The sequence below is a fragment of the Dermacentor silvarum genome, chromosome 10 (assembly GCF_013339745.2).
Source record: "Dermacentor silvarum isolate Dsil-2018 chromosome 10, BIME_Dsil_1.4, whole genome shotgun sequence".
Lineage (NCBI taxonomy): Eukaryota > Metazoa > Arthropoda > Arachnida > Ixodida > Ixodidae > Dermacentor > Dermacentor silvarum.
In genome coordinates, this window is record NC_051163.1 from 206,901 (window position 1) to 223,546 (window position 16,646).

The following is a 16,646-nucleotide window of genomic DNA, read 5'->3' on the forward strand; positions in this document are numbered from 1 at the left end:
TGTGCATGTGTATCTGTATATTATTATTATTATTATTATTATTATTATTATTATTATTATTATTATTTACTACGTATAATGAAATGATCACGTATGCTCTAAGTTATTGACTGTTTTCGCGGCGATCCCGTGGCGCTGCCATGTTTGATCACGTGGTGACGCGTCCATTGCTTGCCTCAACTGCCTCCGTTGCCTCCATGTTTACAATGGATGTGTATGACGCCGGTGCGGCTTAGCAAACCTCTTATTCGGGAGATATCGTAGACGTTGACTGGGTGAACGACACGAAGCTTTGGCCGCAGCTTCAGAGAACACGCAAAAGCGCTTTCGGAGCTGATTAAGCTATGTCCAAACGGCGCCATCAGCGTATATGGTGCTTGCTCTAAAAGCGGGGCTAAATGTGTATTCGAAGCTGTTCAAACTTTCCGCTCGTGAATTGAATCGGGATTATGGTGTTTTGGTCTTCGTTCTTTATTTTTTTTTTTGGGGGGGGGGGAGGGCAAATATTTTGAAGCAGTGGCTTGTCACGTTTCCGACTCAGTAAGGTTCCTCGGTGCGGTCATTATCTGATCCTTTTCTGCGTAATCGCTCGTGGATGTACTCAGTTCGGTTAGATTTGTTCTTGCCGCGCACAAGGCTTGAAACGCAGCTGTTCGGCACATTGTAATACTTTGTAGAAAATGCGTATTATCGCTCGTAACTTGCTTACTCTTGTGGACTGTCACAAAACATTCAGCTTCGACCATTCGTGCGCTATCGGTGTAGTACCGTGACTTATTGTGCTTATACAGTGCGCATATATTCAAGTGTGCGCCCATTCACTTATTCCTGACACGTTGGTGAAAGAGTGGGTGTAAGCTTCCGTGCTGGTTGGGCCAGATGCGTGTAGATACAATGCGCAAAACCTACTATAACAAGAAGCCACGCTACTCCCTTTATCATTGCTTAACGAGCAGTACTCACTCTTGCTGACGTTCCTGGGATTAAACCCTTTCTTTGAAGGTTAGCGAAACAATGCTGGCGGATGAGCAAATTTGTGTATCCTCGAGGAAAGCCGTACATCTAGAAGTGCCGGACCCACGTAAGGACAGTCGAAGCAGCTGTCCGCGAACTTGGCCCCGCATATTCATTACATTCCTTAATACGCCAGTCACTGTTTTTGCAGCCAACTACTGCACACGTCTTCAATCCGCATGATTCAATCTAGCATGATTGGAGCACAGTGTGTTAGCGAAAACTCGGTTACATTTCCGACAACTGATCGCACAGAAGCAAGGTAGAAGCGGTAATGGTTTCGTATTCGTGCGCGGTCGCTGAGGAGACGTATGGCGCGCCGCCGTAAGCGCCATCTCGTTTCTCTAGAATCAACTGCTCCGCGAAAAGGATCAATACGTTCCACTATTAACAGAAAAGCTGTTTAAGCCAGCCGTAATGAGTGGTTCGTATCAAGAAACTGCCGCGCCGTAGCCATGGCAACCGGGAGGGCGGCGACACCCAGGAGGGCGGCGCAGCACGTGAGCACGCCGTCTCCTCCTCGATAGCTCCCTCCCTTCCCAGCCGCCGCCTCTTTTCTCTCCGCGGCGCGTTGAACCAGGAGAGGAAAAAAAAAAAAAGGCGAAAGCTTGCATTAGGCCGCGGAAAGCTCAAGACACAGCGAAGCTAGCTGATTGATTGATGTTGATGGACATAAACAGTACTATTAAGTCAACAAGAATACCTCAAAAATCCACTTACGTGTCAAGAAGAGTTAATCATGCCGTGAAAGTACGCCAGTATAACTGCTGCATTATTGTTTTCAAACATGATTTTTTTCCCTGTGCAATGAAAGAGTGGACTTCATTTCCCGAAGTTGCTGTCACTCCGCCATCGTTTGTTACCGTGCTGCAAGAACGTGTATTTTTAAATCAAAGATGATTACCTGTCTTTTGTCAAACAATATTGTTCATGTACATATGCTGACCGAAATTACATTGTAACTTATTCATTTTGTTTCCGCATACAATAAGGACCAATTTGGGCGCTGTAGGCATTTTTATAAGTAATGCTTTTTTTTTCAACGCACTTCAGTAACCAGATCCTTCTTGCTCGCTACCTGAGCTAACAGTTGTATAAACTGCTTGACGGGTTTCGTGGTAGCTGCTACAAAAATATGCAGCAAAGCAGCACGTCAGGTACAGAAATGAGGAGTGCTAAAAGTAAATCACAATGCAAAAGGAACAGGCAGTATCTAAACCACTGAAAAAAAAAAAGAATAAGAGGGATAGTTGGCTGAAAAAAAAAAACAACCTTACATTCGAAACAGTGACAAGAACTATAAAATGAGAAAACTTCACATCAAAAACGTGACTAATTACCAGCAATAAATTGTTGTAATATAAGATAAGTAGAATGAACAGGAGCCTGTCGCTCTATGCAGTCTGAAGCTAACCAGGAGGCTAGCAGATCGCCTCCGCGAGGCCAAATTTGAAAATTTGATGCACAGGGACACGGAATATGGCAAATCAGTTCTGGGTAAGCCCAGAAGGCGGAAGAAGATTAATGCATCAAATAATCGAAGAAATTGGTCTCACTGTGTCTATCTTCAAGCCTCTTGGTTACCTCAGATGTAGAGTGACAGCTCCGGAAAGGCGTTGGTACCGGATTCAAAACCCCGGATCACGGTGAATTCTCTTTCCCACCGCAAAACACTTTCATTCTGCAAAGGCACCTATGGGTCTTCCTTTGTAGCTTGTTGCTACGGTGGGGTTGATGAAAATTTTCTCCCACTTCACAAACGTAAATATCGAATAAGGTGCGCGAGCCGCTCACCTGGCCGGTTCCGACCACTTCGGGGAAGGTGTACGCGACGCGTCCGCCTTCGTGCTCGACGTCGTAGCCGCTGCCGCGCAGGCCCACGTCCTCGAGGAAGAAGAGCAGCAGGAGGAGGAGGGGCGGCAGCATCCAGCTGAACAGGGGCATCTTCTTCTCTCGCCACATGTACGTGGCTCGCTTGTGAAGCACGGCCCAGACGCACGCGAAGGGCGAGGGCTCCGTGGCCGAGGCGCTGGCCATCATCCGGATGACGGACACTGTGGGAGGAGGGAGTTGGGTTGGTTAACACGCAGTCATTAGCCTAGTCGCTTATTCATTTTTCAGGTAGGAACACGGCCCAATGACAAAGTGAAGGCACTTATCAGCGCAGTGTCTGGTTTGTTTTGTGCGCCTTCATTTTTCCCGGTCCTCACCGCTGTTGCCACCTGAAACAAAAAAGTTATTTCTTGGCCCAAACTCTTTGACTATGCTGTGTATGAGAAGGGAAATCAAGGGGCTTGGATTTTTATATCGGTTACAACCACGTGAAGCCATCAGGAAATGAAGCCAAGGGTTGCGTGGGTAAAATGAACTCTCCTGGCAGTCGGACCCACGTCTTCGTCATTACGCACGCGGTGCTCTACGATTGAACTACAACGACGTCCATTTGCCCGTCCACTTTCTCGGGTATTTCTGTATGTGTACTAATCCGTAGCCGTAGGATTGTTAGCCCGCGCCACTCGGGGGCATGGTGGCAGATGTAGATGATCCTTTCGACCGCAGGAGGCACAGAACACGTAAGCTTAATAAAAGGCAACAGGCCATGTTGTGTTACGGGGTTTAACATCCCGAAGGCAACGCATGAATTTCAGAGAGGTCATCCTAAGGTGCGCACCGGATTAACTAATAACACCACCCGGAGTTCTGAGACGTGCGCCCAAGGTACGGTTTATAAGCATTCTTACATTCTGGCCCCCTTGGTATTCTGCCGCCAGATATCGGGGTTCGAACTCTCTACATGACCGGGTTCAAACCATAGTGCCTCAAATAATGCCTTGTTATCTGAGGCCCGTGCCGGCTGCCTGAAGACAAGAACATATACCGCAGATTATATGCCACCTGATGAGGCATGTGTGTTGCAAAACGAGAAAAAACCCGGAAATGACTCGTTACATCGTAATGGAATACCAAGATATTCACCCAACAAGACCCGTGGGGAGTGTCCACCTTCCAGAAGTATTGGGATTAAGAATTAACTGTCGAGCGGTAGAGATAAGTAAGAGGTGAATAGATTATTGATCGAAAAATAACAGGTAAGATATTGATAGAGCCGCCATAGTCGTTGCAAGCGTAGGTATAATAGTAGAACATAGTGACAGAAGTTTTAAATGCGAAAGATCGAGATTAGATAGGCAAAAGACTAGATGGCGATAAATGGAGTAAAACAAAAACCTGAATAAATCAAGCAGGATAGATGACTTCTTGTCTCTGCCCCGTCGCAACATCATCATCTACATCATCACCTCGTGTTCCGCACCTAACCTCCGTAGCAACAGAAACACAATGGCGTATTTTGAAGCCGGCCTACAGGAGAGCACTACAATAAAGCAGATGCAGTTGGACAGATCGCGTGATGTGTGGCACAGATGACTGCTCGCTTAGGAATGGAGCAGTGGCCAATATGACGAAGGAAACATATTTGGGGGCGGCAGCAGTTTAGACAGTGTGATGGGTTTAGTATAGAATGAGGACGGTACACAGGGGCTACTGGAGATCGCTGACGGAAGATCTTAGGTTTTGCAGTGTAGCAAAGCCGGCTGGCTTATCTTAAATTATGGGGTTTTACGTGCCAAAACCACGATCTGATTATGAGGCACGCCGTAGTGGGGGACTCCGGAAAATTGGGACCACCTGGGGTTCTTTGACGTGCACCTAAATCTAAGTACACGGGTGTTTTCGCATGGCTGGCTTATCTTAAATATCAAAATTTAAATGTGAAGCTACATCTCCTGCGGCGCAGAAGTACGCTGGTCCTATGCCCAAAGCCGGTGCATCGTGGTCACGTCACGATGCGGTCAGAATGCAAAAAAAACCTATTTTTTTGCATGGCAAATGAATCAAAGGGCGAGAAGTTACACTGGAGGGACCCACTAGAATGTCTGTCGTAGCCACAGTCCAACTTGGGCTGCAATGCTCTGTTTTGGTGCTATAAAGTGCTTACTTACGTCCACGCTGAATTTCAGGCTTAAATTAATAGAGTAATATCGGCCGTTTCGTGCTATATTTCAGACACCACGGCAATAGCGACCGGTTAGAGGATTTCTTGACCGATTTGACTCGGTCTCGTTTAGAACGCGTAGGGTAGCTTATGTTATTCTTTGCCGTGATTCAGGAGTGCTCCGTACTATCTTAACGAAATCCGTTGAAAGTAATTATGTGTTTCGTGTTCACAACTACATTAATTAAAAAAATTATGGGGTTTTACGTGCCAAAACCACGATATGATTATGAGGCACGCCGTAGTGGGGGACTCCGGAAATTTGGACCACCTGGGGTTCTTTAACGTGCACCTAAATCTAAATACACAGGTTGGTTAGTTAATTCTGGTTTAATGGCGCAAAAGCGATAAAGGCCATGCTGCGCCAGTCACAAGACAATAAAAAACCAATGTTAGGGTAGTAAACGCTGTGTTACTTTATAGTTACACAGGTGTTTTCGCATTTCGCCCCCATCGAAATGCGGCCGCCGTGGCCGGGATTCGATCCCGCGACCTCGTGCTCAGCAGCCCAACACCTAGCTACTGAGCAACCACGGCGGGTACAATTACATCAATTACGGCCCTTGCGGGTATGAGTCTGTGGCTAAATATAAATGACGTTTGGTAAATAACATTCGTCGTGCTTCTCAATGCATAATCTGGACAATTATTTGTTTCTGATATTAGGAAAACCATTGTACAGTAGAAATAAAACCGTTAATTATTGGCGTACAACAAATTAATTTGAAAAAAATGACGTTCAGGAGCGCGGTTAATAAGTCTCTCGAATACAGGATGGCCGATTTTAAGTATATACACTATACATGTCATTCCTATAATTCCCTTGCAGACTGAACACTGATGACGGCGGCGTACGATTTCTCTCACGTGATTTTTTTGTACGAGACCGTATAGTGATGCCTATGGCCTCCGAGATCGTCAGCGCGGGAGGCGCTTCGCCCGATCTCTGAGGCCTTGGTGACACTTCGCGTAAGTGATAATAGCGGTGGGAACAGGCGACAGCTTACGCTTGGCATCGACGAGGGAAGGCTCCTCGCTCGCTGCGGGCCCTACATTATGGGCCTTGCGGTGGATGTTCTGCTCTTCGCCCACCCGCACCAACACGTCCTCCAGGGAGGTCACCGTCAGCCCCACAGAGGCGATGCCGAGCTCGGCGCTGCGGTTCTCGAGGCCCTGCAAAAAGCGGGATCGCGAAGATCACCAAACGCGGCATCCAGATGGCAGTTTAACTACACAGTTATTCAGTCATTCCGAAACTACCGTATGGACACCGTCGCGTTACGTTTTCTACATTAGAAATAAATGCACGTTGCCTTCAACCCTTGTCAAAATTAACTCGGAAACGACTAGTAATATTGTTACGCCAACAAAAGGCGTTTACTGATAAGCCAAGTAGAGTGAGTCGCGGTGGCCTTGATCAGCTGAGTGCCAATCGAGATTCAGCTATAGCTAGTCGCACGTCGCCTTCTTCCCTCTTGGATGCCCCACATCCTGTCGAGGCGTAAACCCAGAACGCACGTAAGAGTCACATTGCCCTCTGCGCAGACGAAGCCCGCCGGGCAAATCAAACAGGTTGTCTAGAGATAAAGGGCTTTAAACGGGCCACATGCGAAAGTTCAGTCTTTGGTGACCGTCGGCCACTTGATGTGAGGCGTGCTATGCGGTAGGTCAATTCACTGATACGATCGGATCAGTAATAACATAGGGTCCACCATAGTGGGCCAGCCGTTCTTCACATAAACCACGTTTTCTTGTTGGTTTCCACAATCACACTAAGTCGCCGTGGTCATATTAAGAAACAATAACGAGAAACTTCCTTTCCAAGTAAAACAAGAATTCCCGCAGAACCTTTCTCGCGAATGAAAGTCGGCGTTAATGCGAATAGCATTGAAGCGATGTGCGCGACACACGGTCCTGCCACCATTGAAACGGGTCATGTACGAGGCGTGTGTGCAGCTGGGCTCCTATCACGTGTCACCGTAGACACGCTGCCCCATCTGGCGCTGCCGCCTCGAAATGCGCGCGCGGCGCGTGTGTGAATATGCACAAAATTGTCGGAATGTCTTCGACACGGGTTAGATTCCGCCTGGCACTGGAGTTATTTTAAAAGTGCTGTTTTAAAGCGAAGCTCTTAGCCTCTAGTTGGTCGGCACTTGTCGTCGCGTGCTCACCCCCCCCCCCCCCCCCCAAAAAAAAAAAAAAAAAAAACGGCGGATTTCTCGTACATTCGAATGACAATCCGAAGCCATCATGTCTGCGGCTTGTGTGTAAGTCGTACTTTACGCATTTTCTGACGCAATTTACTTTTAAACATTTAGTTCAATAAGGCACTCGCGCTTGGCGGACGGCCTTGAAGAATGAAGATGTATGCTGCACTTCCGCCCACTATACGTACGTGTGCACGTGACGTACGTCGCTTGTGGTGGTGGTGCTTGTGCAACGTGGTATAACGTCGTCGAAGATCGAGTGGCACAACAAACCCAGTGCCTCATACTCTGTGATTGATTCAATGGCTGGTTTCGAACGTGGCTTCCTCAGCGCGATGCCCTACCCATTAGACCAGAGACTACGCAGTGATCCAAGAAGGCGGGAAATATGTTAGCCGAATACAGAGAGACAGAAATATATACGACAAACTACGTGAAGTTACCAAAGAATGATAATAGCATTGAATATATTTGAGGGTGCGTGCCCGCGACTGTTCGCATGCCCATTTATAGATCTGGATTTATAGAGAAATGAAAGTTAAATCCCACAGGAAAGTCACTGACAGCGGTACTGAAGTATTAAACTTATTACGCGATGTAAGCCTCGTATATATCTATAGGCTAAGTATAAAAACCTTCGATTACTGAAACGTCGTCCAAAACACAACAGAACAGGGTATAAAACTGAGCAAGTTGATATTGGTGCTGGTATTATTAGCCACGGACATACCAAAGTTCACTCGATGATCGCAAGCACTTGCAGTCAAAACTGTGGCGTGACGAGTGCCGACAGAGGTGAGCGCGTGTGCTCGTCCCAAAGTGAATGTTCGGTACTGCCGTTCGATTCGCTATTTCAAATGTGCCGCACATCCGAAACTCAGCAGATAACGTGACTTCCAGCACTTGGTGCGCGGGAAGATGGCGTGAATTAAGGAGCTGGCTTTCTTGGCTTGTGCTTGCATGCTCGCCCTGCCTCACACGCAGCAAATCACGTGAACTCCAGCACACAGCGGGCGAGACACTCAAGCACCGTAGCATCCGGATCAGCACGGCGACGGCGACGGCGCGAACACTCCTCGAGTGCCCGTATAATTCCTATCGCAAAAAAAAGAAACGAGCACTCGACTGCCAACGTTGTATAATCTGACAGTAGGCAAGGTAGGGCTTTATGTGGACCGGCGCGAATGCGCGCCGAGTACCTTGAACATGCTGACGATCTTCCGCGTCGCGATGATCTGCCCCAGGATGAAGACAGCCTCGTTGTCCGAGTTGGTCTGCAGCTTAGCCTTGGGAGCGTACTTGCGCAACAGATCCTCGATCGCTGGCACGTTGCACCTGGGAAGCTTGTTGATTTTCATGTGGTAGCCCGTGCCGTATCGCTGCTTCAAGAAAGTCGGCGATCCATCGCACCTGCGTGACGTGCGCAAAGCGTAGACGATGCGAGGACATAATGCGTTATCGTGGACCTTCTTCACTCTTGCACCCAGAACTGTTACACACTGAACGTTTTAACACTGTCTTCTGTCTGATACTTAGAAGGCAACGCGGCGGCAGCTACGGAGGTATAGTGCTGTCATGGAATTCACACTTTACGCGCTTTTAGTGCGCTTGTCTTTGATCTGCAGTGCTTTCTACGGAAGTAGTTTGTATATCGTGAGCAGAAAGTTACGTGAATTGTTGCGGACTTCAAAGTACATCAAATCACCCGTTGTTTGTGCAACATCCTGTTGCCAGTATGCGAGGTACTACGTTTTGGTCGCGAGCGCTAGTGTTGTGCTGTAGCCACTGTCCGCAGCAACGTGTAACTCCACTCGTTCCATAGTAAGTAAGAGAACGGACGGACGGACGGACGGACGGACGAACGAACGAACGAACGAAACGAAACGAAACGAAACGAAACGAACCGAACCGAACCGAACCGAACCGAACGAAACGAACGAACGAACGAACGAACGAACGAACGAACGAACGAACGAACGAACGAACGAACCGGTTGGTCCTCTACCGTCACATCTACATACACAAGGGATCCCAGAACAAGGCGTGGCCTAAAATTTGCACAGAGCGGCATTGGCTCTGGCATTCTTGTGTAGACTTTGAATATCAGCTGACATTACCTTTAGGTCAGGCTTGTTCCTGCTGCATTGATTATATCCAAGATAAAGTACGCGTACGTATATCATTCGCAGTAGCGTCAGCGTATTGTGTCTGTGCTGAAGAACTCTCAATCATTGGGAGCTGTCAAAGCTTGCCCTGTCGTCAACATTATTAAACAAAGCAAAGCTCGCTATTTATATGAATGATCTCCTGGCCCATTAACTTTTCGCATCAAGTCGCTTTCTTTTAAAATTAACAATTACCGTAGAATTCCTTCACTGGCCTAATCGTTTTTTGTCGCCAACCTGTCCCTTCTTACGCATCTTACGGGTCTAGCCACGATGTGCCTCGAGTAATTTTCGTAGGAAACCCGTGTCAAGGCGAGCTCGCACCTGATCTGCCCATTGGCCATGATGACGATTCGGTCGCCGAGAACGTCCGCTTCGTCCAGGTGCTGAGTGGTGAGGAAGATGGAGCAGGTTCGACGCACCTTGAGCAGCAGCTCCCACATCTCGCGACGGCCGTCGGGGTCCATGTTTGCAGTCGGCTCGTCCAGGATGATCACCTGAGTGGATTGGCACAACGCTGGCAGTGGCTTAGTCATGCACTAAACTTGTATTTTTTAAAGAACAGCTTTATTTGTCTACTTCGCAAACACTGGATGGCCGGAAGGACAGCGTTCTCACACGATAAACTGGAGTAGGTAGCACTTGTAAAGACGGGAAGTTCAGTACGCGGATAACCCGCCGCGGTATAGCTTAGTGGCAATGGCGTTGAACTTCTGAGCTCGAAGTCACGGTTTCATCCCGGCCGCGGTGGCCACATTTAGATGGGGGCAAAATGCGAAAACGCTTGTTTAGTTAGATTTGGTGGCACGTTAAAGAAACCCAGGCGGTCTAAATTAATTTGCCGTACCGTGCTACGGTGCAACTCATAATCATATCGGGGTTCTGGCGCGTACGACCCCAGAATGTACAAAGAAAGCAGGAACCCAATTCGCAAAGCTTTATTTTTTCCTAAGTGCATTTTGCCAGTTGCCGGCCGCCCATCAGGATTGGGTGGAATGTCTTCTTATTAACATTTCCGGCGTAAAAGTTCTTTTTATTGCGATAGCTGTTATAAGGACACTCCAGATGAATTTCCGCCGTCGTCGTCGGCTTCGCCGTGATGTTCCGCATAAAGTCCATCCATCGCGGCCGCGCGCCGTATGCTGTCAGTACGGACGAAAGCTTACGAGGGCGAGCCGAGAAGTGTGGTGGCTTGATGCGGTGATATCTTCTCCCGCTCGCAAGGGAGGGAGGCGGGGAGGGTGCTTGCCGTCTTCTAACGCGCGCAAGGGAGGGGGGGGGGGGGGCGTAGAGATGTGCGCGCGATAGGAGGGGAGGGAGCAGGTCAGTGCGCATCTCTTCTACTCCAACTACGGCCGCGCGCGTCCTTTCTTCGAGGCAAGCTGCACTGGGTTCGAAGGCTAGCCGAATGGGAATTCGCTCGCCGCTGCTGCCGCTCTTCATCACAGCAGAATTCCGACAGCGAGTATCCGCGGTCGTCGACTGCGATATGTTCATGTTTGCCTGCGTGCCCGGGACAGCGTGCTCGTTAATTTAGTTAAATGCTTACAGGAGTTTATACAGACGATAAAACTACTAACTTCGGCTTCGTATAGCTGTCCTAATAATTCACTATGGCACTTAATGGTTCACCCATAGGGCGAAACAGACCTGTCGGGAATACGGGCCCGTTTGTATGCTCTATGCCTCGCTTGGCTGCATTGTATACGTCAACGTCCCCTTAGCGAGCTCACCTTTGGCGTGGCTATAATGGCCATTGCAGTGCATAGCCGTCGTTGCTGCCCCAGCGAGAGGTCAACGGCGAGCGTCGCGCGGCTGTCCACGAGGGCCACGTCATGCAGGAGGCTTACGATCTCGCTGCGCGCCTTCTCTAGAGGAACGCCTTTGATCTGGATGCGAATGAAGCGCGACAATGAAAAGTCATCGAGGTTGGCTACGAGTGGTTGCAGAAAAGCGCAATAAATTTCGCTGGGTCCATTTAGGTATAACAGCTGGTGTCGTCATCTCTAATACTATTTTAGAGGCTGCCAATAAGATGACGGATGGGTGGCCTACCAATTCAGATATTTGTAAAGTTCCGAGAATGTGCGGACACAACGTCTCTGAACTTCAGTTTTTCTTTACGCGCCTATAAATTTCTTCTAGAACTAGCAATTGGTGTGACACTAATGCTTGCCGTTCTAACTTTGCACCGAGGTATTTCTAACTAGAATTTCAATGTGTACAGCAAGAAAATTCCAACATATAAAAGGTTAAAAGAAAAAGAGGTCATAGCGTTGAGATAGGCTCTTCTCAGCATCGCTAGAAAGAGAGGAAACAAAGTTGCGTACGATAGCAAAGTACATCAGATGTTCCTCGACAGTCAGGTCGTCGATAAGGATGTTGTACTGCGCGCAGTATCCGATACTGTCGCGCGCATCCCTTGTGCAGGTTCTGACGTCGTAGCCACCCACGAGCACGACGCCAGAGCTGCAGTCCAAGAAGCCTGGGCGAGAAGCAGGACAAATCTGTGAGTCGATCATGTGCGACTGCGCATGCCGTACCCTTACATCCCTATATTTTAAGATGTTCGGGCGAATGGGATTTACGGAAAAACTACGTACGACGTGAAGCACACTTGTAAGAGAGTGTTCAAGTCACCGATTTATTCGCCATCAGTCCTAAAAAAAAGGCACACAAGCTTCATCGTTCTGTTGCACTACGGCAGGCACGGTGACACTGGAAAGTAATAAAAAAATGGCGCTGTTTTGCCAGAAAGGCGAAACATCGATTGCGATAGGAAATTATGAGAGATCTATACGAAGTATAGATGTCTCATAATTTAACCTATAAAGTTAACCCTATCTTCGCCCGGACGGAAAAGTACAAGAATTCGCCGCTAACCTTATCAATACAAGAATGGAATGAGTTACCCTCCAGAATTGCCACAATAACACAGTCTTCTTTATTTCATTCGGCATTACTAACGTATTTACAATCCTAGCACGTTTAGTAACATTTTTCTCACCCAGAGCACTTATTCGCTTTCGCTATTTTGTTCTTGCTTCGTTGAGTGTGAATTTTGTAAGAATATTTACCTTGTTAATATGTTTCACGACTTGCTGTACCCCAAAGTACTGTATTTACCACCTGCGATGCTTCTTCATTTGTAAAACTGTGTTCTGCTTTATGTTCCCCCCCCTATGTAATGCCCCTGTGTGCCCTTAGGGTATCTAAATAAAAAATAAAATTAAAATAAAAAGTAAGGATAGTAGTTGTATCGGCCGTATAAACTTACAAACATTCGTTTACTAACTAAACTAATAAACATGGTGTCATGCGGGCACAGGCATATATGAACACATCTCACTAGATGACCGCGGACACTTGGCCAACAGCTGGCGTGAGGAACAACGGCAGGAGCAGCGAGCTGATTTGCCCTTCATGCTGCCTCTCGTTTCAACACGAATAAGCAGCGAAAGCACAGTTGACACGAAGACACTACCCTTCGGCGCGCCTAGACACTGTACCCATCGCAGAAAACGTTCAAGGTAGGGCCCGCGCGGTCGCGGTCGACGAGGTAGAACACCCCCACTCACACGCTTTCAATCGCACCCACAGAATATGGCAAGCGGCATCTTATCGCATTTCTACTTTATACGTAACATCACGGGAACGTCGACGCCGACGGCGAAAATGCGCCTGGAGTGTCCATATAAATGCTATCGCAAAAAAAAAAAAACACCCGACAAGTCACGTGTTCACTTGTGTTCCTGGTTTTGTACTAACCACATGTGTCAGCGTGCTCGCCACAGCGCAACACAACGGTGAAGCTACACGGACTAGGCCCCTTTTCGAGCTCTGCTTACTTTCATTACGTGTGCCTCGGGCCTTTCTGATCCACCCCTCTTCACTTGTCGTACTAACTTCGTGTGTCAGCGCGCCTGCCACAAAATGGTGACACCGTGCTGAGGGGTACGGTGTGTCACAGCATTCTCAGAGTCGGACAACGGAGTATTTGCTGCTCCATTCTTTGGCTGTCGCACCGGCTATGTGACCAACAAGTGCCATTCATCTCACCGGTGATCATGTTGAGCAGAGTTGTCTTCCCTGCGCCGTTGTGTCCGAGCAGCACGGTGATCTGGTTCTCGAAGATGCGCATGGAGACGTCTTGCACGGCCACCACGCCATCGTAGTCCTGCAGGCACAATGATGACGAAAGCGCTTAAGATGCATCTTTTCTTAAAAAAAAAAGAACTCGCTGAATGGGAGAGCTGGATGATCCTGATAAGCGTACAGATATACAAAAAACCAGAAAACTGTGGCATTATGATTAGAGCGATAGTTTTACGACGAGAGAATGACCTTTGTCCTAGAAGAGTCCGAAGAGTCTGACGGGTGTTCATGATTGAGGGAAGCGGTCTAGGCTTCACGCTCACGAATGAAGACGAAAACCTACGCAGGTGTCTTCGGCTGGCCGCGTGATGCGAAGGACAGTTAACACGCGTAACAAGACGCGCGGGCGAATTGGTTCATATTAAGGAATCAGTTAATAGAGTGCAAGAATAAATACCCACTGACAACACAGGGAACAGCATAAACAAGGGCGCTTGAATTCTTTCCGGTCCTGTTTTTTTCACTGTTATTTCATCCTTGGTTATCGTATGGTCGGTTACATAATGGATACAAAGGGGGAGGGAGTAGAGGCCGGTAAGGTATTAGGAAATGCAGGGACATAATGCTAGGATCGGTTGGAGTAAAATCTTAAATGGGAATGCAGAAACAAGACAGAGGTTCACCGTCACATTGAGACGACGGGGCGATCAGTGTTCGAACAAGCGGTGTCCCTAGACGGGCAATGCGAACTCGAGTTGTGGACGAACTAATGTCTGGTAAGCTAGTTTGTGTTACTAAATACGCCCCGCGAAAATGTTTTGAAATACTAGCGTGTCTTAGCAATTTAGTGAACTTTGAGGGATTTGGGGTGATTCTTGGCAAAAAAAAAGAGCCTTTAGTAGCATTCGTACATTTCTTTCACAGCAAAAATTTGCGCGTAAAGACAGCCGTTTCTTTCAGATATGGCTGCGCGTACGATATCTTTATGCTGACAGAAAAAGAAAAAAAAAGAAAAAAAAGAAAAAAAGAGAAAAACTTTCACCGGGAAATTGACCGGTGAAAGTTTCTGCCGTCTAGCTGAAGAGAATCGCTTGTTCTTAAAGCACCTCCAACCGGCATCCAACGCGAGATCGAGCTAGAGATGCCAGCAACATCGTTAAGGAGGAAAGGGCTGTCCGTCGGTAGTCATGAAGTGTGAAACCACAGAGCGCTTTGCCGTGAGCGATTGGGGCGAACATTCACAATCAAAAGCGCTTTAGTAGCGGTGGCCTAGTAATACCCCCCCCCCCCCCCCCCCCTGCCCACCCCGTGTCACAGTATTGCAGGAAACGCGCAGGACGTCCCTATCCTACGTGATAGAAGCGCTAGCTGAGGAAACGGGGAAATGGAACGTGATTTCGGAATTTTCTGCGTGCTTTGACGAATGTGCGGCCTGCTGTCTTGTTTTGGGATAATTACGATTTGCAATTTTGATTGAGAGATAAGCATACGCGAAAGGCTGCTCGTGCCGATAATCCGTGCTTACCTTGCTGGCGTTGATGATTTCGATGGCGACCAGATGGCTCATCGGCTCCGGTTCGAAGTTCCCGTGATCATCGGCTGACTTGGGTGGCACTCGGAGATTCGACATTCTCGGAATCCAGTAGGTACTCTGAGCGTGCGCGATATGGGGTGAGACAACACTGGCTGTACTCGTGGTTGCCGGTTCTAACTTCAAATCTTCGTAGAATACTTGGAAGCGGAATTCTCGTCAACGATACATCATCAACGGATCCGTTATAGCAATCCTAATTTAGCCACTACTACCGAGTGAAACATTTACAAGGAAAGTAGGTACGACGCTGCAGCGTACCCCTACAGATTCAATATTGATGGAACGTTTTCGCTTTCAATTGCCTACGAGATTTCTGAAAACCTGATTGGAAGTTCTTGTGCCGTTAGTAGATTGGTGTGAGAAGATAGGTGTTCGTTCCATGCTAGCCGGATGCTTGAGCATCCGGCTAGCATGGAACGAACGTATACTTATGAGCCGGATTTTGCTCGCTTTATGCTCGCCGACGGTGAGAGGTAAACAAACGCGCCACTCATGAACATCTGCTAAAGACGTAACAGTTGCCCTCTTCGGCACTTTTGTGGGTGAAATTTGTGGGAATGAATTATTCTCGAGAAATTAGTAGCGTAAGCACGGTGCATTTCTTGGACTTTTTCTGAAACCTGAAACCTGATGCGGAAGGCATCAGTTAGAAAGCTAATTCTCATAATTACCTTTCTAATTGCTACCTCGAGTACTTCTAAATTATATGCCTTTGCAGCATGAAAGTAACAAGAATCATTCAAAGAAACTTATTGAATCACGAAACACTGTAGAAAGTCTAAAATATTGCTTGTCTAAATATTTACTAAATTTATTACTACAATGGTAAGCATCAGCGGCTAGTGGTTGGTGGCACATCAAACTTAGCATATCCAAACGTTGCTATAGCTGCGGAAGCTCTGTGCTCAATTACCATCGCATTTCCAAGTTAGCGCTGACTGTGGTTTCCCGTTTTCTCAGGTTTTAATTGTCCGGAAGTTGAAACCGAAGCGTACAGTAAACGAAAACGTGAAATATCGGGTATAATGTGCAGCTCACCGACGATTACGATACTTCCTAATGCGAAATTTGAGCACAGCTCTATGCGTGCTTTCATTTCGCGATATCTTGGCTGGCGCGGACAATCGGTCTGGTGCGGCACGTTGCAAACAAAGCGAAGTGTGGCGCGACCGCCTCACTAATCGGGAGATCGCGAGAGGTAGCGCGTGGCTGATGCGAGGGCGCGATTCACAACAGCCGCCGCAGACAGACCTCCGCGCATCCAGCGCTTTGTTTCCATATATGGTACCGGTGGCGTTATCGGTGAACAACAGACGACGTGCGATACTCTGGCGCCATCTCGTAGCCATCGTCGCCACAGAGCCCGCCTTGCGCGGCAATACGCGTTTCTTCTCACGCTTTCGCCAAACCCTCCTCCTCCGCTTTCCGCCTCATGGTCCCGTCGCACCGCCCTCCGCTTTCCGCCTCGCGCTCTCATCGCTATCGCACTCTTTCATCCCCGCTGCCCTCCGCGTTCG

General features: G+C 48.0%; 2 protein-coding genes across 2 annotated transcripts in view; both read right to left on the reverse strand.

Annotated features, from left to right (window-relative positions):
* Window positions 1–8,678, reverse strand: part of LOC119466557 (ATP-binding cassette sub-family A member 17-like) — a 28,145-nt gene extending 19,467 nt beyond the window's left edge. The window contains exons 1-3 of the mRNA XM_037727082.2: window positions 8,475–8,678; window positions 6,076–6,241; window positions 2,809–3,068 (exon numbers count right to left, since the gene is read on the reverse strand). Coding sequence (XP_037583010.2) covers window positions 2,809–3,068; window positions 6,076–6,241; window positions 8,475–8,633 — 585 coding nt within the window. The 5' untranslated portion in view covers window positions 8,634–8,678. The remainder of the gene's footprint in view (window positions 1–2,808; window positions 3,069–6,075; window positions 6,242–8,474) is intronic.
* A 3,014-nt stretch (window positions 8,679–11,692) lies between these two features.
* On the reverse strand, window positions 11,693–15,182 carry LOC125940820 (phospholipid-transporting ATPase ABCA3-like). Its single transcript, XM_049657407.1, has 3 exons — window positions 15,061–15,182; window positions 13,500–13,617; window positions 11,693–11,925 (listed from the first exon to the last, which is right to left on the reverse strand). The coding sequence occupies exons 1-3, from the start codon at window positions 15,163–15,165 to the stop codon at window positions 11,693–11,695; spliced, it is 456 nt and encodes a 151-aa protein (XP_049513364.1). The 5' UTR covers window positions 15,166–15,182.
* Between the last annotated feature and the right edge of the window lie 1,464 nt (window positions 15,183–16,646).